Raw genomic sequence first — 22,618 nt, forward strand, 5'->3', positions numbered from 1 at the left:
GGTTTCCACCTGGTAGGGTTTCCGAGGGATGGATGGGATGGACACAGTTTGTACAATACGATATTGCATTTATACATCAATGGGTAACGACACTTGACGACAAACTGCGAACCCTGACTCTCTTTACTTATGATCATCTCTATTTCGATCCGATGTTTAACTTGCTGACCGACCGACCACCTTGGAGGGGTCTCGACCGATGGACGGGTAGACCGTAGACCGACAGAACTGTGTTGTCCAGCCCAGACTCTTTCGCAGATTCATTTCACCTCTGTTCTTCTCCATCTTGGTTAGAGTGACGCATCAACCCCTGTCAGTCCTTCAGATCCATCCAGAACGAATGTGAACCGCCAAAGCTACGAATTGGAACGAACCGACACCTCCCCAGCTAAAGTGCTGCAGAATCCACTATCCACGCACACGCAAACTCGCATGTGCCAACGGCCGATTTGTCTGCCTTTTCTCTCTCTCTCTCTCTCCAATCCGCCCATCTTCACCACCTTCCTTACCTTTCGTTCGCGTGATTCGACTTGGGATATCCCTTTCGAGAGGCGCGCTATCCCTCATTCTCTCTCCATGTATCATTCGTCTCTCTTCATGCGTTAGATTCCACTCTTTTTGCCTCTGTCTCTCTCTCTCTCTCTCTCTCTCTCTCTCTCTCTTTGGTACTCACTCATCCACTTCATCCACTTGCTCATACATTCATCCATACATACTTACTGTACACCTCCCATCTTGTCAACCTTTACAGCAGTCATAGACTCATGTTTGTGGATGGACGTCCCGTCCGTGCCTAGGTCTTGACCGAAGTTTATCTTGACCGCCGATCGGAAACACCTTCTTCTGCGCGCATCTGCAAGACTTGCATACCTTACATACCTTACACACTACTACTACTTTTGTCTTTGTCTTCTCGTTTTTTGTCTCTCAGTCTTTTTAGTCTTTTCTGGCTGCAGCTATTCTTTAGACTGCACCCAACCACAACCACAAACCACGACAACCCGTCTCCGAAAGGTTTCATCCTAGCTCTATAGATCGCTCCATCCTATCTTTTTCCTTTTCGTCATAACAAAATATCCCCGAGATCTCAAAAGAAAGGGATCGTGCTCTTTCTTCTCTTCTTTTCTTTGGAGGAATCAAAATTGCAGCCCTTCAGCAGCAACGCAAACTGACCATCGTGCGGCCTTTTTCACTCACCGCCAGCCCCCAGCCCACTCACCCCGCGCCAAGGGTCCCCTCCCCTTTCGCATCCCTCCGTTCCCTCACCCCCCTTGCCGCAATCCGCAATCCCTCCATCCCAACCAGCCAGCGCCCACTGGGAAGCTGACCAAGACCAACACTTCAAACTGCCATCATCCACGCAAAGCAACAACTCACTCATCCATGATTCTCAAAACCGGAGCCTCACTTTGAGACTTTGAACAACTCATCAACTATACACGCACACAACACAGCAACTCACACCGGCACAATGAGGGATCTCCCAGCTAGTCCCCGACAAGGGTCCCCCGCCCTCGCACCAAGACGACTCTCTGAGGAACTCGGTGACTTCATGTTCTCCAGCGATGAGTACGACGATGAGGAAGAGGGGGATGAGGAGGACGAAAATTACGACGGTATCGAGACGCCCGCTTCATCGCGCAAGTCGTCACAAAGTCTAGATGGCTACTTTGACGAGGTCGACGCCTACAAGCACCAGCAGCTCCAGGATACAACCTCCGAGTCAGAACGCACCGAAAAGAAGAATGACAGCCGTCCGTCCACGGCCACTTACAACAGCCGTCCATCGACGGCCACTTACAGCAGCCGCCCATCTACGGCAGTCTCCATGCCGCCATTTCGCCGCTCATCAACCTGTCCCGTTCTCCTCCCGGACGACTTCATCTCCAGTGCCGCCGATGAGGTCGTCAAGATCATGCCCGACCAGGCAGCGTTTATGAAGCGCATGGTGGAAGGGTGGAGAGAAATTCAAAGGCGGTCGTCAGTAAGCACCACCATATCGCCCATGTCGCCGGTGAGCGCAATTTCGCCGGGCACGATAAACTTGCCAAAGAGACCGCAAACGGCGCCCTCGCCCATGTACGCGCCTCAAATGTGCTTCGCGTCATTCCCACAGGCTGTCCCGGAACAGGATGAGGATGATAGTCCCACAGAATCGGTGGGGAGCTTTTCCAACGTGGTGGAGCGTCTGGACAAGGTCGAGGAGACGCTGGAAGAGCTGAGGGACTTGGCCAAACAGCAGGCCGGGGCGGCGATTGCATCAACCTCGGCAAGCGTAACCGAACAGAATGCAAAGTTTGCCGTTGTGAATAAGTGCATCGACACGATCGGTAGGGTGTGCGGGAGGGAGCAGGAGGTGCAGGATGATTCACAGCTGGACAGGAGATGCGTCGATGCGCTGGTCCAAATCTGCGAAATGTTTGCGCGTGAGAGCGCCGAACAGGACCCCTACCATTTTGGCTCTAGCTTCATGGCCGAGGAAAGCGAGGACGACGACGTTGAGTATGAAGGCGAGGATGAGGACGAGATCGGAGAAAGTGAGAGTGACGGTGAAAGCGATTATAGGTCCGACGACGATTATGAGGCACATCCCATAGACTCGGATCCAACCGAGTACGAATCAGGAGACTTTCTAGGGAAATCTCCAACCATCGAAACTGACAAAACCTTGCCTCCTCTATTATCAATGAGGACGAGGTCATCAACACCAACTCAAGTAGTACCCGCCGGGACCAGAGTCGAGGCTCCCGATACGCCCCGCCGGCGGGCGCGACTGGTCCGTGAAGCCAAAGCTGAGCTTGATGCCCTCTTCTTCGAATGGGCCGAACCTAAAAACTCGTACGAAGAGCGGCATTCGCGTATTGTATACGCCACGGAGGCATACCACCTGCGCCTCATGGACATGAAGTCAGCACACGAGTGCGAGTTCAAGTGGAAAAACGAACTGATGAATTACGAAGAAAAGATGAAGGATAGAGGCGCCTTTGGTCCAAATGTATGGCCCATCGTGGATTTGGCACTGCCCATCGCTCAATGCCTGCTGAGCGTGACGCTGCTGGTGGTGCACTTCTTCGGCCTGGACTCTTGGCTGGTGGGACAGAAATCATTCCTTGCGTTCCTGGCCGCATGGCTGGCAAGCGTTGCCGTATTGGCGCGCTGTACCGAGGTCAAGGCGAGAGAAACTCTGTACAAGACGATGCTGCCTCCCGATGCCAGGGAGATGCGGAGGAGACACGAACGCGAGCTGGTGCTGCTCAAGGCGGCTCACGACCGCGCAGTTCAGCGCGTCTACGCACCGGAGCAACAGTCACGGGCGGAAGACAGGAGCTAAGTGGGTGAAAAGTGTATACTAGTAGAGTGTATCAGTAGGCCTGCCAATTCCGTGAAGAAAGTCTATCCTTCATCAGGATCCCATCCATCCCATGTATTCCAAACGCAGGCCTGCTGCCTGTAGTCAAGACCGACCGTTGGGTTTTAGTGCCAGCAGTGTCAGCGAGTATCTGCTGAGGCTTGCCTCTGAAATGGCATACAACGGAGCGGCTGGTGCTACAAGAGATGGTGTAGGTGAAAGATGAGTAGGCTCCCAAGTATCTTGCTTGGGTCCTCCTCTTCGCTCAGGAACCAAGACGACGCGAGCTAGCGGGGTTGGCTCCTCATCCCATGCTCGATGCTGGCCGCCGTGGATATCGCGTAAGTCTTTGGCTCTGACAGGAGGCTATTGAAGGAGTAGACGGATGGGTTAGTGATGCAATGGGGGAAATGGGCGTGGCAATGCTGCCTATGTTCTCGTCATCGATCGTCCTCTTATGTCTAGCCAGGCACCACAGTGTGACGCAGAAATAGAAGATGGTGGCAAAAGTCTCGACCACTCCGAGAACAACAAGAAACCGTAGTAGTGGTGAAATTTCGTCCCATTGGTCGAGGCTTCGGTCCATGGCGGTGCCAGGTCGCCAAATCGGTCGCGTTTGTTCGTGGTCTGAGTCACTAGGAGAGTTCGAGAAGTCTGCCGCTCTCGCTGAGGCGAGTATATTGTGATAGCGTGGGAAGTCACCGACTGCAATGCTTCGCTCGGAAAAGACGAGCGATTCTAGGAAGAGCCAGAGTCAAAGATATACAGGAATAGGAATTTTTGTCCTTCATCGATGTAACGATAGGAAGAGGAAAAGGAGAGAAGAAAGAATCTGGGTCTGGACCCAACACCACCAATACCACAAATGTCAAGAGTGAGCGAGGACCCCCTTACTTGAATACCGTGAAGTGACTATTGCTACTTCTTCACCCAAGCTAAGTACCTTGTGCCTTCCTTCAATATTCAACATTACAAAGTACCTTGACTGAGGTACTTTCAGTAAGTGGAAGGAAGTACCCCGTGAATGAAGTCGTCGCCAACTTCAACCTCACATGACATCCCACGTCGATTCACGACTCCTCTCCTCGATTGATACAGCCCGAGCTCGTTCTTCTCTCATAGAAAGGCTCTGTTTCCGGGCTCGTTCCGCAGAAACGCTTCTGGAAGCCTAAAGTTGGGATCGAGCTTCCGCATATGCTCAGCCGAGTCTTCCATGATGTCGTAACTAAAGTAAAAATCATAGAAGCCACTCGGATTCGCTGCCCAGTTCCGTTAGATATGCGTCTTTGTATCGATATTGCAATGAGAGAGCAGGCTGTAACTCACTGGGAACATGCTCGACAGGTATGAACTCTGACGCAGCTTCCTTGATCTTCTCCGCCTCTTCTTGCCCAGCATTGCTGAAGATGGTGACCACGGAGGCCCTATTCCTTCGAATTCTTTCGAATACCTCCAATCTCTCTATTACATCGTCTTCTGAGGTTGTGTTGGATAGACACACGCCGAGGGCAACACCGTCTTCGATGCCTTGCGCTCCCCCTTGCCCCTGATCTGCCAGCAAATTAGGTGTGAGTCAAGGCATGTCATCTTTGGCGAAAACCTTACGTGGAAGCATTGGGTGAGCTGCATCCCCAATCAGAGTCATGCGACCCTTTCTCCATCTTGGAATAGGGGCTCTGTAAAGTAGAGGCCACTGCTTCACTTCATTCGCCTTGCTGTCAAACGCGTCAGCCTCCAGACTTTGCACCTGACTCTATTGAAGCCCCACCTACCGAAGAAGAGCCAGCACACTGGGATGAAAGTTGTCAAAAAGCTCCAGTAAGTTTGATCTCTCGACAGAGCTGTGCCAATCTGATGATACAAGTCAACTCTTCCTTCTTTCCAACCAGCTGGCAGTAAAACTGAGCACGGCTGCCCCTGGTGTTGTAAAGTTTGTAGGCTCTGGTCTGCGTGCCTTCTTCGCGGCCACTTGTGAAGACTTACCTTCTTTACTCGAAGGATCGACCTCGTTGTGGAAAATAGCAATGCAGTTGAGAACCTCGCCGCTACATCACGTCAGTCGATAATCCAAGAGGCTCCCAGCGGAACAACGTACTCTCTACACGGATACGTGGCGATTCTCTTTCCATCCCCAAGAAACATCCTGAAGCCTCCAGCAGCACCTTCGAATAGCTTAGAAGTGATAGGATCCGAAAGTACAGCATCCATGGGTATCAAGAACCGGTAGCAAAAATTGTCTTGCGCCGCTGGGAACGCCGGATTGGGCGTCCCGAGAATCGCCTCGACGCCGCCGCTGTGGATGCCATCCGCAACTACCACGAGATCCGCAGAAACGACTGTTCCGTTCCGAAGAGTAAAGCTGGCAGCGTCCGGATTCTGAATACATCATTAGCATGTCGACGTCCTTGCACATAATCAGCCTCTGAGGTTCTAGGGCCACGCAAGCTCACATAACTCGTCACTTCACTCCGCAACTTGAACGCCACAGTCGGGCCGCCGTCAGCTGCAACCAACATCCGCTTCAGTTCCTCATGCAAATCGACCCGGTGCGCAAAGTACCACGGCGATCCGTAACTATTCGCAATGGCCCCCAGGTTGAGTTCGTGGGTCACCTCCAAGGTATCCCCCCGCACGAGTCGGCTGCCCGTGGCCATCACGAACCTCGCCCTGACTGGGTCCATTCCCAACGCCAACAACGGACGTGATGCGTTCGTCTGCACATTGATCGCGGCCCCGATCTCGTTGTTCAGTGACGACTTTTCATATATCGTCACTGAATGGCCTGCTCGCCGGAGCGCGATGGCTGCCGTGAGCCCGGCAATTCCACCGCCGATGATTGCAATATCCAGCATGATGCACCTAGCATACGAGAAACAGGCGCTCTCAATCGATGCAGTGAGTCGCACAATATTGATTTCGAATCTTCCCACAGACTTGCTGGCGACTACCAAAAGACAAGGTGAAGCTGGACGCAAGTCGAGGAAAGGAGGGGTAATTGCGTGTTTCCGAGGGGGCAAACGCCGAACTTTAACAACTGTCTTCGGGAGCGTAACCTACTGTCGGTATGCGAAAGAGGCGTCGTCTTATGTTGCAGCTCAGATGCTGTCTCACGGACTGGCTTCGACGGCCGGCAGATGACCTGTAAGCCACTCGATCCATCGTTGGGGACGATTTTGCGGTCAGACATGCAGCGAATTCTGGTCAGCACAAGGTAAAATACAACTGGGGATCTGACAGCTTCAAATGCTGTGATAGTGCCAAACAGTTGATGGCTCCTTTTCAATTTCAAGCCTCGTTTTCAGCTCTTGAAACTTAAGTTTTCTGCCCATCATGAATTGTGCCAAGAGTTTTGCTATCAAGGGCATGTATCTGCTGCAGAAGAGGCCTGTCGGCCGAAGGCCTTCGGTCCGGACCGATCGTGGGGAAGTCCTGGTCGTGACCCTGCGGTTTGCGTGCAAGTTGCAGGTCAGCCGAAACTTTACGGGACCCCAGCAGAAGTGTATTGACCAATTGTTTGGGCAGAATATCTTGATACGGAAGGTCATGTTTGTTGGTTTGAATTATATATTTGACATCTTTTGTGGGCACACGATAGATGGCTCAGTCTCTGCAGTCTGTGATGCAAATGTGTTGAAAGAGATGTTGCACGTAACTATACTGGCGGCGCAGTTTCATGGCTGTCAAGGGAGCGTGGCTGGGGCGAATCTTCAGACGGATGTGCCAATCAAGGGCAGAACCTTTACTCGAGTCTTCTGGAAAACAAGGCCGATGAGTGTAGAGATGAACGTAAACACGAATGGTCCCAGAGATGAATGTTGCCTTTCCAAAACACCCTGGGCAGAATGAGGAGTTGACGCCATCATGAGACTGTGACGTGAAGTCTATTCGTAAATGCGTGGCGGGAGCTTCGATGTTCACTCAACGCACATGCCCACATGAGCCTGGAGTGAGGAAAGACGAGCCGGACGTTGAAACTGGAACAGAACTGGAGGTTTCGCGTGAAGTCATGAATGGGAATGAAAGACTTGGGATTCAAGTCGTGGAACCATCGAAGGAAAAGAGATGCATAGAGATGGGAAACAGAGGCATGCAACGCGATCAAAACAGGTCTGCCTCGCTTCATATCGACACAGCCAGCACTCTGTCACTCCCTCCCGATAAAGAGTGGGGGGAGCTGGAGAGTTTATTTGCGAGGGTTTTCCGCGTAAAGTCGGGCGCTCGACAATCCCCCGACTTGGCACAGCTAACAAACCAAGAAGTAACCGCAAGAGGTAAAGCCGAGCATCATTCAATCCCGGATTCGTTATGTCCTCCGAGGCGTTGCTTAATTCCCGAAAGCTTGTGGGTCACAACAACTAATCACTCCCGACTCCCGCGAAAACCATGATTTCTTCGTAGTCCACGCGATGCCAGTGGTCAGCATCAAATTCATGTCTTCAACTAGGTACTTTGCCATTGCTGGGAGAAACTCCGCTCATCAGGTCTTTCGTCGGACTTAGCAACTCATCAAGATGCGTTATTGCCATTGTGTGTCTCATTCACTGCCACGACCACTTGTGGCGATCTCTGGGAAGCCCATCTCGGGGTCGGTCTCGGGATGTCGATGTCATCCAAAAACCCGTCGCAGAGATTGGGGGTTCATCCAGCTTGACGGGACGTCGTACTGATCTGCAGCCAGCTCTCGAACCAGCAAACTCGCCAGGTCTCCAATGACAAGCCCGCCTGCGTCTCGTCTTTCGTCATGGTTGTTCCCCCCCGCGCGCACACACACACCACACAAAGCACGAGTAATGAATCCTCGGATGGGCACTTGGTGGAGGGAAGGGTTCGAACTTCGAGGCTAGCTTAAGCCAAGACGGACCCCAAAACAACCCACTCAACGGCCCAGATCCCCGCGTAAAAGCAGTAAAGCTGCCGCGGCATCGTAATTATGACTTTCTGATTCGTCAAATCCCCCCCAAGATGCAACTTGGCACATCCCAAGACATTTGATGGCAACTGAACCGTTGCAGTGTTCCCGGTTCCTCTTTCACCAACCCCTTATGCAGTGCACGCATGGCACGGAGCACCCCGTCCACGGTGCCATACGATCGACGACCACGATGGAAGGGTCCCAGAGTGCGAGACCGAACACGAGACCGATCCCTTTTCTTTACACGACAGCGTTGCAGGACTTGCCTTACAGGCTACGGGCTACTGTTGCCTTGCCCTGGAGGAGGCAAGCAGTAGAGCACTGATCACCGGCTGCGGGCCGCGATTGCTAAGCTACTGCTACTGCTATACTAATGTGATCCACGCCGAGGATGGTCACCATCTGTTCGACATGTCGGTAATTGTAGTGAAACGCCATGGGTGGGGTTCAAGTTTCTCCCACAGAAGAGGAAAAGAAGCAATCCAAAGCATGGCATACCGGGGACGGGACAACCATGGGATGGTGATGGAGGGTCGCTTGTCACACGCCATTCCTCTGCAAAACATGGGACCTGAGAGAAACAGGTCCAATACCAAGTTCAAACGGTACCCTAAAGTCCGCCGCCATACCATGATGCCATAGGTAAAAAACAGAGGCAGACACACACCCCTCCCCGCCTTTAAGGCTTAGACATCTTAATCATCGTACTCGTAACTCGCATTCGTCTGAACTTGTGAGTCTGAAGTTGAGAATAAAACCAGCTCGATGGAACGCCCTGCCTTGTGTTGATATTTGTGGTCTGGTTGTCAACTCATTCTCGAACTCTGCATCTTTCACCTTTTCCTCTCTTTCATCTCTGTCGCGTTCTGGCATTCACAGAGAACCAATTCTTTTCGCAAACATGAAGTTATTAGAACTTGGCTTCGTCAACACTCTGGGCCTGGTAGTAGGCGTTGTAAGTCCCCGTCTCCCGCTCTACCCCGGCCGGCACTTGAAAGCTTGATTTTTTCAGCTCCGTGAGGCTACACTACGTGACCGAACACCGCAATCTAACAAACTTTCTGCAGTACGTCGCCTACCAGCTCGCCCAAGCATTCTACTGCCTCTTTCTCCACCCGCTCCGAAAGTTTCCCGGCCCGATATGGATGCGCACATCCCGCATCCCGTTCTGCTACAAGCTGCTTACCGGCACGCTCCCCTTTGACATGCTCGACCTGCACAGGCGGTACGGCCCGGTCGTGCGCATTGCCCCCGATGAGCTCGCCTTCCACGACTCCCGCGCCTGGAAGGAGATTATGGGCCACAAGACTCAGGGAGGCGCCGAGATGGAGAAGTCGCTCAAGTTCTACCGCTCCGTTCCCGGTGCACCATCCGATATCGTCAGTTCCGATCGCGAAGAGCACACCGTTCTGCGCAGATCCCTGGCGCACGGCTTCAGCGAGAGGAGCATGCGCGACCAGCAGCCTATGATCAAGGGATATGTCGACCTCCTCATCCAGAGACTTCACCAGCACGGAGATGATGGCGCGAAGCCTTTGGATCTGGCCGCCTGGTACAACTACACTACTTTCGACGTTATCGGTGATCTGGCTTTCGGTGAATCGTTTGGCTGTCTCGATGGCTCAGACTACCACCCCTGGGTTGCGGCGATCTTCCAGATGGCGCGATTGGGCACTGTTTTGCAGACTGGGAAGCACTACCCCTTTGTTATGAAGCTCATAATGGCCATGGTTCCCGAGAAGGCCAAGCGCGAAAGAGCGCACCACGAAGAGTTTACCGAGGCGAAGCTCAGACGTCGCATGGATTTGGGTTCGCGTCCTGACCTCATCGAGGGTCTCTTGAAGAAGAAAGAGGACTGGGTACGTTGCAAATTGTTTCAATCCTTTGAGGAAAGCGAAAGACTAACATTATTTGACAGAACATGACTTTTGAGAAGCTCAAGGCCAACAGCAGCATTCTCATTATTGGTGGATCCGAGACCACGGCAACACTGCTTTCCGGCGTAACATACTACCTGCTCACGAACCCCGACGCGCACAAGAAGTTGACCGACGAGATCCGTTCCACGTTCAAGGAAGAGAGCGAAATCGACTTCACTTCCGTCAGCAACCTTCCCTACCTCCTCGCATGCCTCGAAGAGGCGCTCCGCCTGTACCCTCCCGTGCCTATTGGACTGCCTCGCATTGTCCCCAAGGGTGGCGCGACTATCGCGGATCACTATGTTCCCGAAGACGTACGTAGACTCCTCAAGCCCTTACGTGGACTGAAACTAATAATGGCGCTTTATAGACAACTGTTTCCGTTTATCAGTGGGCTATGTACCACTCTGAGAAGAACTTCCGCGATCCCTTTGGCTTCCACCCCGAGAGATGGATGCAAGATCCCGTCTTCGCCAGCGACGACAAAGAAGCCTTCCAGCCGTTCCACGTTGGACCCCGCAACTGTATTGGAAGAAAGTGAGTTCTCTCAAACTACATGCAGAACTGAATTATCGCTGACATGATCACTCACTCAGCTTGGCATACGTCGAAATGCGCCTCATTCTCGCCCGCATGTTGTGGAACTTCGACATCAAGATTGCCGACGACAGCCGCGACTGGGCTGGCAGGCAGAAGATCTACCTGCTTTGGGAGAAGGGTCCTTTGAATGCCTACCTGAAGCCGGTCAGGCGTTGAACCCGTTCCTTACACTCTGGACGGAACGCGAACCAGGAATCATGCGGTCTCATCATACTTGACACGACACTTCCACATAAGTTCTACACATAGACTACACGTTACATAGCTCTTGGGCATTTTAGGCGTATTCCTTATTAGCCATGAATAGTATTTTTATATCTTAGTTCATATCGTTAGTTCAAAACAATGAAGATTTTGCTAGCAAGAGACAATGCCCAGGCTGCTCAGTAATGACACCTCAAAAGCATGGGAATGTTTTTGCAGAACTTGCAATTGAACCGCAACTCATTGGGCCCTTCTTGCCGAGATAGAACATTACATCTATAACACCAGAACCAGACGTTTACACAAGTGTCCATTTGCTGAGCAATTCTTCTCTACCTAAGGTACTACCTAAGGTAGTGGCTAATGATCGGCCTAGTTCATCGAAGTTCCAACATGGTATCCCTAAGTCCTGCAGCTGGAGACTGCTTCTTTCGAATCCTGGGTCAACTTTGGGGTGGCAGGCCGTTTACGAGAATCCCTGCGAGGCATTGCGAAAGCGAATGCGCGCATATTGAAACCAAGACGTTGTGTTCCGAAGGTCTCACTCGCCATTGTGACTTGCCCATTGAGGACACTGTAGCTGCATAAGCGACTCACGGAACCCGAACAGATCACATTGATTGTACCCTGAAGTCCGCTTGGATCTGCAGTCCCACCATGAGTTGGATCAAGAAGACCAAATAACTCATATCAGCACAAATACTTTCCCATCCGAGATGCGATTTCTAAGCAAGAACAAGAGATAATCGCAGATCATACCTCATCCCAAACCTGACAGCTGCACTACGACTTTATCAAGATAAAGTTAAGGTGATTAGATGACACCCTGCACCATCATGTTTGACTACCTTTGGTGAAAATTCGGCGATATTAGTACAAGATTGAGTATATGTCGTACCACATCTGCATATCTGTGTAATTGGGAAACCGAGCTTTCAAAGAGCACCCGGGCTGGGCGGCAACTCGCCCGAGTCCCACTCCGCGGGCTCCGCGCCCAACACAAACTCAAGCAGACCTCCCTCTTTGTTCTCCCCGAGCAGATCTTCGTGAGTGACCCAACTCTTGTCCCACTCCTTTCCGTTAACCTTCAGACTCTGAACATATGGGCCTTGCTCAAGACCAGTTGCGGTGATGCGTAAGAGTCCGCCATCCGAGCCTAGACGGATACTAATTTCCTCGAATCGTGGCGAAAGAACGAGATAGACAGGCTGCGTGACAACCGGGTACAGACCGAGCATGTTCCACACGAGCCAGCTGCTCATACTTCCCGCATCATCGTTGCCGGGGATGCCGCTCGCGCCGACATGGTAATAGTCGTCGACAATATGCTTGCTCCTCATCACGCTCTTCCATTGCCGGCGTCCGACGTAGTTGTACAAGAACGGTGTCATGAAGCTGGGTTCGTTTCCGGGGTTGTAAATCATGTCTCCGATTCCGTTGTTTCCTTGGTCCTGCTCAGCCAAGCCGGGTACGAAGCTCGTGTCGAGTCGATGTTCAAAGCTGACAGGACCCCCCATCAAGGTTATCAGGGTGGACATGTCGTGGGGCGCGGTGAAGCTGTATTCCCATGGCGTGCCCTCGTAAGAGATGGCCTCCCAGTTGCATTCTCCGCATTCGAGTGGACTGTAGCCTGGGAGAATTGTGCCGTTGGATTCGAGGGGAGCGAGGAAGCCGGTGAAGTTGAGTGCCTTAGCATCCTTGAGCCAGATCTTTTGCCAGCCACTGATACTGTAAGTGATGGTCCTTATGACACAGGTAGAGGAGAAAAAGACTTACGTGGAGCGGTTCAGATAGGTTGCCGCTTCCTCAGGCGCCTCTCCCTTGGCAATCTGCGACACGGCAAAGTCGTTGAGAGAGTACTCGACGGTCTTGCTTACGCTTCTGCCATAGTTGACAGATACGTAACCATACTTCTTCCAGTCATCCAAGGCACCCCTTCCCTCCTTGGTGCTTCCTGTTGGGTCATTGAAGTCAAAGTTATTGTATGGCTGTACCTCCGCATTGGTCCGCACAGCGGCATATCCATCCGCCCAGTTGATGAGCCCGTCAGTGTCAAGCTTCTTGACATAGGCATCTGCGAGAACGTTGTCAGAGTTGGAACCACCCTGAACTCGGCCGTTGTGGTTGTGGCTGCGACCCTCTGGCAGGAATCGCTCGTGTCGCCAAATGTCGATCATGGCTCGGACTGGTCTTGTAAGCCTTTATCACAACCATTGGGGCTCCAAATACTTACTCATATCAACCTGGCGTCTAGGTAAGATCAACGAGATGAGTGCATGAGTGCAGCGGAAGGTGTCCCAAAGCGTGTAAAAGTCGTCATAATACGGCTCTTCAGTCGCCCAGTGAGGGTTTTCGCCAGTTCGGTCGGAAGGCATCAGGTGCGCATGGTAAAGCCCGGTGTAGAGCATCTCCAACTGCGTCTGGTTCTCAGTTTTGACATCGACCTTAGAAAGTACTTCGTCGTTCCATTGAGTCTTTGCCTCGCTGACCGTTTGGTTGAGGTCATTGTGGGGAATTTCATCCTTGATGAATTGGCAAGCTTTCTCAGACGAAATCCAAGAGATTCCCACTTTGGAAGTCAGGGTAGTGACACTAGATGGGAACGTAAAGATGCCTCCAACTCGGTCGGCGTACTGGTATCCATCTACGCCGCCTTTAATTGACGTGTCGTTATTGTAGAAAGGCTTGACGTCTGTGGTATTGGGCCAATATGGGTCCGTGTAGATGCCGGAGAAGAGTCCGACGTCTTCGGGCACGCTATCAAACTGTCCACAGAAGTAGACCTTGAAGTCGCCGCCTTTCCGAGTCGACGTCAGCTTTCATCTTCAAGACATACCGCATGCTAACTCACCAAGAGACCAGCCTTCCCTGTACACGCCATAACCAGTGTACGAAGAACCATCGTCGCTGCGTTCCAAGAGACCATTGCTATACCATTGAGACTCCTTGCCACGAGTTGGCAGGTAGTGGCTTAAGTCTACCAAGATGTGACGGCCACCGTCGCTAGGGAACTCATACTTGATGATACCAACATGCATGCTGGCGCTTATCTCGGCTGTGACACCACTTTCCAGGGACGTCTTGTAGTATCCCACCTCGGCTACATCCTGCTCAGCTCTTGGCTGCATATAAGTCAAGTTGTCGAGAAGATTCACTCCTTCCAAGTTCGTGAGAGGCATTTGAGGGATCAGCCCGTACGTGGGAGCGCCTCCTGTGCCGCTGACGTGCAACATGGAAATTGCCGTGATATTCCCTTCGACCGTGTAACCTGCGTTGGCTTGATACCTGGTATCCCATCTCGTGGTATCAATGCCGATTTTCACGGCTCCGAACGGGAGTGTTACGCCGGGGAACGTGTTCCCCCCTTGATAAGATGACCCAGGCTCGGGGCCCTCGGTGCCAAGAAATGGGTCGACGTATGGCGTGTAGTCGTCTGCTTGCGCAAGTCCGGATAGGCCGGCCACGGCGCCACTGAGGCCAATGGCAAACTTGTAAAGCACTCCCATGGTCATTGCATTCACGCTCTACAGAGGGCATCGAGAAGCAACATCCCACCGGCTGATGCGGATAGCCGCTTCTTATTACATTTTGGCGGGTAGCATTGACCCGAAGCGTTGGATTCCAGAGTGGTGATCTACAACCTTGGAAGTTGTTTATATCCACTTTCCCCGCATACAACGACAAACATGATGGGGAATTGCCGGCAGACGATGCTCGGATTGGTTAGTACGCCGGCATCGTTAGATTATCGCAGTATGTTTTTGTGTCCCCTCTCCTTGGCAGGCCCGCTGCAGTCTAGATAATGTCGTTGTTCTTCACTTGCCTGACCGAATCTCCAAGATCTTTGTTGCAGCATCGGATAGTAATCACGTTGGAAGGAAACATGATCGAGCCACTATTTCCTGCCTATCTCTCTGCTTCAAAAATAGGCACTCCAGTGAGCTTTTTCAAGCGTTTCATTGCTGCTAGTCATGACGGGTTTTCTGAGTTTACGGTTAAATTCAAAGTAAATCACTTGATTTATCCACTGCCCCGTCTCTGCGGGGCAGCGCCGGTGCCGGACCCCGCTACACCAGTCATTTAGATGGCGATGATACAGAGAACGAGAGATTTTGACACACCAAAAGGGATGAACTAACGTTGGCCTCCGGTGGACCATAGAAAAATCACGGTCACGGAAGAAGGCGGGTTACTTGCAATCAGTACACCTCGCATCATAGACACTAGCTATATAGTGTTGCGTATCCTAAAATCAAATTTCATTCGAAATGCGAAATGTATTGTCAGTTCTCAAACACGCTCAATGAGCTAAAATACTGCAACTACTCCAAAAACTACAAACTCTGTATTCAATCTTTCCATGAGGCTAGTTTTCAGGCAAGCACTCCAGAAGCTGAGCCTTGTCTCTCTGCAACGCCTCCTCAATCGAGCCCAAAGGCATGCCAAACTTCTCCCCAACGTCCTTTGAAGACTGGGTAGTCCAACTGAGATCTTTCACGTTGGACATGAGATGGAACTTTTGGCCAAAGACGCTGATGCCTAGCTTTTCCAGCTCCTCGGGAGTTCGCTTAGTTACTCCCACCTTTCTGCCGCTGACCTTGACGAGAATGTCGCGCACTTCCTCCATGGTGTAGAGTTCATTTCCCATATTGATCTCTTGGCCATTGAATTTGGTAGGGTTCTGCAGTGCTGCTGCGGCGTACTTGCCAACGTCGTTGGCGTCCGTGTAAGGCACACGAGCACCGTTGAGAAGAACGTCGTCGATTTCTCCATGAGTAGGGAGCCGAGGGTAGTTGCCGTAAGCACCCGGCACGAAGAAGTCGAAATGGAGGACAGCCGGACGGAGAATCGTATACGATGTGAACCCTCCGGTACGGACGATTTCCTCAACTTCCGCCTTGGAGGAGAAGTACTGGTGTAGCTGGATTCCCTTGATGGTATCGTCATCCCAGAAGGCCTTGTTTCCTGTGCCGTGGGTCGTAGCTGCGACAACAGTTTCGATGCCGGCTTTCTGGCATGCTTCGACGATGGTCTTGGCCTGCAGGGCCTCAAGACCTGGGTATGGGAACGTGTTCAGGAAAGCTCCTTTGCAACCTTGGGCTGCTTGAAGAACATCTTCCAAGTTCTTGCTTTCTCCTTGGAAAAGGGTGATGCTAGGATGCTGCAGGCTGGGATGGACTTTCTGAAGGTCGCGAACCACTGCGTGGATCTTGGCCCCAGCTTGAAGAAGATGGGAGATGACCGAGCGGCTCTGCTGGCCAGTCGCTTGAGTGATGAGATAGGTAGTCATGTTGATTGTTTCTTATATATGGTTGGTGTGATATGAAAGCGATTGTGGAAGCAGAAAAGTAGTGTTCTGGATGAATCTACGTAGTGAATTTCTGCTCAACAATGCGAGGTCGAACGCGAATATTTTATATCCAAGTAAGTGCACCATTGCCCTGATCCTATAGCAATTGGGGCGCCTATTCTATTGATTCGTAATGCTCAGTGACTTGCCCATACTAAGGACTTTCTGGCGCCAAATCGTGACGTTTGTCGCAGGAGGTGACGGGTAAAAGTGAAGTCCGAAGTCAGCAAACCGCCCAAAACAGACAAGCGGCGGGATGCACAAAGCTCTTAGCCTCGATAAAAGTTGCTTCCTGTGGGGTAAGTGATAGATGGGGAGGAGTCGGGGATCCTTTCGTAATGCATCTTTAAGAGGCTTAGAGGATAGCTTACAAATGGCTAGTCTCACTTACCTGCACGCGACTACTTAAATGTCAGCGCCCCAGCGACAGCAACTTTCTCCGAGCCCAAGCTTCCGGGCTTGTCACGGCACCTTACGAACTGCGTCATCTACCGATTTAACCTGACAACAGTGACCACCGGAGTCGCAACAGAAGATGCCGGCCCACCCGTTGCCGCGATGAAGACACGAAAGTGCTGCTGGACGTGTACAGGTTAGTAATGCGTGCAGGAACCTGGATTGGACTTTGCTTACGACGCCTCTTCAGCTCGTAAAATTCAATGCGACGGAGCTCTGCCAACCTGCATGAAGTGTGTCAGATCCCAGCGAAAATGTGAAGGGTACGAACTTCGGTTGTCATGGCCGAGGGAAGGCGATAAGAAACGAGCACTCAAGGGTATTGAGACACCCGCAGTGACGGCCATTGAACGGTTGAACCAAGATGCCGTCAATCCCTTTTTCGTGAATGCAACTTCACATGACATGGAATTGTATGGCTACTCTTCCCTACAGAGCCAGGGTTGCCATACAATGCCATCATTTCCAAGGCTCCTGAGGCAGCCACAAGTTGGAGTTAGTTCTACGGACACAGACCTATTCCATCACTGTAAGCTTAAAGAACACAAGATATCTAGCCCTGATCTTCATGGTTGATAAATGTTCTAGTTCAAAACTTTGCCTACAGGTCATTAGTCACATTTGGTCAAAATACCTGGAAAATTCGAAACGCGCTGATGAGCATGGCCCTGATACAAGACACAAATTCTGGGCTTGCCCTTCTCAATGCGTTACTTGCTTATGCTTCACTACACCGCCATGGGCTCAATGAGCAAGCTGTGAGGCTAAAGATACAGGCAATTCACTATTTATCAGCCTCTGTGACGAGCGAGACCATGATCTTGGGGAAGGCGGCCCAGCATGTGGCTGCGTCTATGGTTCTTGGAGCTTTCGAGGTGAGCGACATTTCCGCCCCCCTTATGGCACCTATTTGCCTAATTTATTTCTATTAAACAGATCATGCAACCTTCGGAAGGCTCAGGCGAGTGGCTTTGGCATACATGGGGGGCTGTTGACATGATTCACGCTACTCAACTGAAGAACGAACCGCATGACAGCGACGTTGGCCAGTTGTTGAACTGGGCTTATTACCATGAAACCCAATCTCGGTTCGCTTTGCATCATTGGCGCCACAAATACTTGGTTCCCAAGACGTCAAACAACCAGGATTCAACACTTCAGAATCTCCAGTATCCTCCTTTAACAAGATACAGACCTGTGAGCCCATTCTCTCATGACTGTTTATCGTTCCCCCCCTGATAGCCCTGGCAGAACATACCGCCCGTGAATCCGACTTATGCGATTCTTAACCTGCTTTCCGAGGTTTGCGATACCCTAGTAGACCCTCGGGATCCCCGAAGTCAAGACGAAAGTTACCAGAATCAACTCAAGGACCTAGGCGGAAGGGTCCGGGACATCTCCGTCAAAACAGCCATCCCATCGGCTTCAGACCCTGACGCCGCCTTCGCCATTGAACTGTACCAGATGGCGACGCAGATCTATCTCGTGCGAGCCTCGCAGAGCCCATGGGAACCCCCTGCGAACATTGATGCTCTGGTGGAAGCGGCTTTTGAGGGACCTGTTCAGTCATGCACTTGTGAACACTTCTTTCCTCTACTGATTCTTGCTTGCGAGGCACAACGTGACGAGCAGAGGATTGGCATCATAAATTTGATCGAAAGAACCCAAAGGGATGTTCGAATACGAAGTATACAGGCAGTCAAGAATACGATACAGTCCATTTGGGTGCAGCAGGATCTGCACAAGGATGACGATGTGTTGGTGGACTATCTTGGCACGTTGAGTTCGGCGATCAGCTCCAGCAATACTGTACCATCCTTCGCATAGAGTTCATAACAATACTGATCAACAGTGATACAAACGAAATCACCGATAATAATATAGAGAATTCGATATCATCTTTATCTCAGGGTCTTCAATTTACAGCCACACAACAGATGGTGTTTACAAGACTCTTTCGGGAGCAGTGATAACATGAAATGATGCGGTGGTCTAAAATTGCTGTTACAAGCCTGTTTATTAGTCTTTATTACGCGGAGTATGAAGATGGGTACAGACATTGGCAAGGAGCAGAAGAGGTAAAGTTCGCCCGTGACTGAGAAGAGGGTGGAAATCTCACTTTTAGGGATAGTCCAATTCCTCGCTATGAGTAGGAAGTGGGTTTCTGCCCGTGATGGCTATCATCATTCTGGATCCGAGATTTTTCAGCAGTCAAGTTGCTTTGACTATATTTGACGGAGTTGGGGGTTTTTGCTAGTCCGTCTGCGCTTAGAACCATTTTGCTTCCGTTTCGCTGTAAGCCTCCTGCGAGCCCGGAACCAAAATACATCCGATCTGCCTCACGTCTCGACTAACGCCACGTTCGTTTGCGGTACATCAATCATCTCGATACCAAGGTAATGACTCGGAACCTTTATTTCCAACTACATATAAGAGCTGTTGTTCGCGCTTGTCTGTAACCCATTCAGCGAAACATCACACAATTACGAGACCGCACCTCACAGCCGAAACCAATTCTACTCGATAGAAATTCTTGAACATCGCCTCTTTTTCTGCCTCAAACATCCAACGCAATAATGCCCTCTCTGACCCGTATTGCTCATGTCGGCGTAAGTACTGCAAGATCCCACAGTTTGATCAGCTGCTCACAAATACCAGGCTGCTGGCTCCCTAGGCGCGGCTGTCCTTAAAGAGCTCGTCGACGCCGGTCTCGAGGTTACCGTGCTCTCTCGCACCACAGGAAAGCTCCCCACCGAACTCTCATCGAAAGTCAAAGAGGTTACGGTCGACTTCACGTCAAAGACCGCCATTACGGACGCGCTTAAGGGCCAAGAAGCCGTCGTCAGCACTATCGGATCAGCTGGACTCTCCCTTCAGGAGACAGTGATCGAGGCCGCCATCGACGCGGGCGTCACCCGCTTCATCCCTTCAGAGTTCGGCAGTGACCTGCAGAACCCCCTCGCCCGTGCACTGCCAGTATTCGCCGATAAGGTCAAAATCGAGGACCTCCTTGAGAAGCGGGCCTCAGAGACGGGCCTGTCTTACACATTCATCTACAACAACCTGTTCCTCGACTGGGGTCTGAATGTCGGCTTCATTGCCGACGTGGCCGGCAAGAAGGCCACCATCTACAACGGGGGTTCATTTCCCATCAGTGTGACCAGGCTTTCGACCGTCGGAAAGGCTGTCGTCAGCGTACTGAGAAACCCCGACACGACGAAGAACCAGACGGTTCGCATCCACGACGGGAAGCTGTCGAAGCGCGATATCGTGGAGGCCGCGCAGGCAGTGACGGGCGCCGATGGCTGGGCGATTTCGGAGGAGAACACGGTGGACGTGCAGGCGAAGTCGGACAAGGCTCTGTCCGAGGGCGTCTTTGACGAGTGGGTTTGGCTGGGATACATTATCCGGGCCTCGCAGACGGAGGAGGCGAAGCCCGGCTACGAAACCGTGCAGAACGACCTGCTGGGCCTGAAGGAGCACTCGACCGAGGAGATGAAGGCTTTGGTCCAGGAGATTTCAAAGTCTATTGTATCTGCTTGATCGTCTAGCAACGATATGTTCTTTCATTTTAGGGTACCTGATTGAGTGTGTCTAGCTTGAGAAGTTAGAAGCACTCAACTTTGTCATGATAACGATCCAGCTATCCTAGTTAGAAAGAATACTCAATGTATGTCACTGGTGGAGGCACATGCATTGACATTCAAAGGTCTCTAAAATCAGAAAGAAGTATGTATTCAGCTTATAGACAGGACTTAACTCAATGCCTTCATCTTGTGTCTCTAAGTCACTATCGTCACTATCTAGATCAATATGATTAAACGCGCTTGTAGAAGACGGACACCTGAAATTGATAACAAATTTGTCTCTCTGTATAAGGAGAAATTATGCTCGGGGAGGTATACTCAATCAAGAATTCCTAAGACAGAGTATTTAATATATTCAATAAAGAACCATCCTACGTCGTCTTTCTTGCCCCAGACTTATAGATACACACGGCAAGAGGAAGCGCTAACAAAGTGTCCTCGACATTCATGTTCTTTCCCGAAGCCTCAGGATAGAAAGCAAGAATAGGCTGTTAACCATAATCCAGGTCGTTCACAAAAGCAGACCTGTTCCAGACTCAAGTACTCTACCCTGTCCGCAACATGTTTAGAGCCTCAGCCCGCCCTGACCAAGATACAAATGTTGCTCAGCCGCGCATCGATGGCGCTGATATGGGTTGTCAGACCGCTATCAGGCGGAATGTGGCAACTCTTCACTGCAACTTTAGCTCCCCCCAAAGGACGTCTAACTCAATCGGTGTCCCCTATTTGGGATAATCCCCATCCCCCACCACCATACAGCGAATTGAGGCCGCATTCCTTCACAGCAATTTTTAAACCCCCAAAGAGGGGACCACGGCTGTTTAGGAGCATTACTTGAAGGGTCTAACGGTATTGGCAACGTCAGTGGTGCCATATGCACCACTGCCCATGTTCAAGTTCACTGCATTTTTACTCCGCCCCAGGGTCTTCACACCACTTGCACTTCAGAACAGTGCAAAGCTGAGAAGGTGGATCGACACAGCCAGTTGCACAGAGACCAAGCTAATTGTGCCTCGAGCACTTTGCTAACATTGCATCTCGAGACACTCCAACACATCCTAATGTTCACGTAAGTATGGTGTCTGACTCAGCAACAGCTTAACTTGCGAAGCACTAGTTTTCAGAACAGTCCAAGGTCTTCATGGGTTAATTAGGCCGGACCGTCGGACTTTTAACTCAAGGCTCAAGGCCGACTCGTTACAATGACGCTCTTCTTACGAACGACTCATGGTGTTAGCAGCTTCAGAAGTTTTCTCGAAGTCGGTTTCCAGCCTCGTGTGCAACTAAGTTAGCATTCTAGAACTCAACGTGATGCTGCGGCGGTCCTCATAGGACGCGGTCCCTTACGCCTTACGAGGCATGGACTCATTGACATTTTCTTGCAATACCTACCCGAAGTCTGAATCTCCACGGGTGAACGACAGTCCAATTCTTTCCGAAGAAATGGTTTTGACTTCTTGCCAAGACGGCAATAGCCGAGTAGGTTGAACCATGGTACACATTCGGCCCATCAGACTTTCCACGTGGTCCCTAGTCCCTGAAATTGCGGTACGCTGTGCAACACTCGCACCCAGAGAGAATGGACGAACATGAGCACTCATTTCCTTATGTTTGACACCAATGGTGTGGAATAACACACGTCTGATCGCATCGGAGGCTCATCCTCTGATGCTTGTGAACCAATCGGGGAAAAGTGGTCAACTCTGGCCGGAACGCCCGTGTCTGTGTCCTTAGAATGGTGAGACCCGTACGCGTACATGAGAATCTGCAACGATACTTAAAAGCTTATTATCATTGTCCTGGAACCATCGTGGCTCTGCTCTCTAGGGCCCTTCTCATCGTAGGCCTAGGACCGGATAGTGTGGTGGACGTGCACAATTTAGCTGGTTCTCAGGAACGTGGTAGGAAGATAAGGAGTTGTCATCCCTTGTGCATTGCCTTGAACTCTAACTGAGCACGCGCTTCCGACTTTCCGGAAATCAAGCTTTCAGAAGGTCTTGAGAAGGTGGTCGAGTCGATTTTCTCGCTGACAACCCCTTGTAGACTGACTCGGAGTCGGATCTATCATCCGAGCTTTCCAAGAGGGCTGGGCTGAGATGACAATTCCAGACGATGAACGCCGTCGGACTTGCGAGCAAAAGGGCAACGATGCATCTCGGGATTTGAACAAAGTGAGTATATAGACAAGCCTCATCTGACTGGACCTTCTCACGATGGAAGGTGATACTCGCATCTTAAGTC

General features: G+C 51.2%; 5 protein-coding genes across 5 annotated transcripts; 3 read left to right on the forward strand and 2 right to left on the reverse strand.

The window, feature by feature from the left end:
• Positions 1 to 1,471: 1,471 nt before the first annotated feature.
• Positions 1,472 to 3,331, forward strand: N0V96_009692 (uncharacterized protein; the record flags this gene model as incomplete). The annotated part of the gene is made up of 1 exon (XM_053190359.2): positions 1,472 to 3,331. One exon carries the CDS (start codon positions 1,472 to 1,474, stop codon positions 3,329 to 3,331), a length of 1,860 nt encoding a protein of 619 aa, XP_053052289.2.
• Positions 3,332 to 9,162: 5,831 nt separating this feature from the next.
• Positions 9,163 to 10,936, forward strand: N0V96_009693 (uncharacterized protein; the record flags this gene model as incomplete). The annotated part of the gene is made up of 5 exons (XM_053190360.1): positions 9,163 to 9,216; positions 9,329 to 10,120; positions 10,180 to 10,494; positions 10,551 to 10,717; positions 10,777 to 10,936. 5 exons carry the CDS (start codon positions 9,163 to 9,165, stop codon positions 10,934 to 10,936), a joined length of 1,488 nt encoding a protein of 495 aa, XP_053052290.1.
• Positions 10,937 to 11,919: 983 nt separating this feature from the next.
• N0V96_009694 (uncharacterized protein) lies at positions 11,920 to 14,490 on the reverse strand (the record flags this gene model as incomplete). The annotated part of the gene is made up of 4 exons (XM_053190361.1): positions 11,920 to 12,712; positions 12,761 to 13,169; positions 13,218 to 13,781; positions 13,836 to 14,490. The coding sequence occupies 4 exons, from the start codon at positions 14,488 to 14,490 to the stop codon at positions 11,920 to 11,922; spliced, it is 2,421 nt and encodes an 806-aa protein (XP_053052291.1).
• Positions 14,491 to 15,350: 860 nt separating this feature from the next.
• N0V96_009695 (uncharacterized protein) lies at positions 15,351 to 16,274 on the reverse strand (the record flags this gene model as incomplete). Its single annotated transcript, XM_053190362.1, has 1 exon — positions 15,351 to 16,274. One exon carries the CDS (start codon positions 16,272 to 16,274, stop codon positions 15,351 to 15,353), a length of 924 nt encoding a protein of 307 aa, XP_053052292.1.
• A 3,092-nt stretch (positions 16,275 to 19,366) lies between these two features.
• On the forward strand, positions 19,367 to 20,333 carry N0V96_009696 (uncharacterized protein; the record flags this gene model as incomplete). Its single annotated transcript, XM_053190363.1, has 2 exons — positions 19,367 to 19,399; positions 19,449 to 20,333. The coding sequence occupies 2 exons, from the start codon at positions 19,367 to 19,369 to the stop codon at positions 20,331 to 20,333; spliced, it is 918 nt and encodes a 305-aa protein (XP_053052293.1).
• Positions 20,334 to 22,618: the final 2,285 nt, after the last annotated feature.

The sequence above is a fragment of the Colletotrichum fioriniae genome (genome assembly GCF_027942845.1).
Source record: "Colletotrichum fioriniae strain IMI 355084 chromosome Unknown scaffold_12, whole genome shotgun sequence".
In the NCBI taxonomy this organism is placed as follows: domain Eukaryota; kingdom Fungi; phylum Ascomycota; class Sordariomycetes; order Glomerellales; family Glomerellaceae; genus Colletotrichum; species Colletotrichum fioriniae.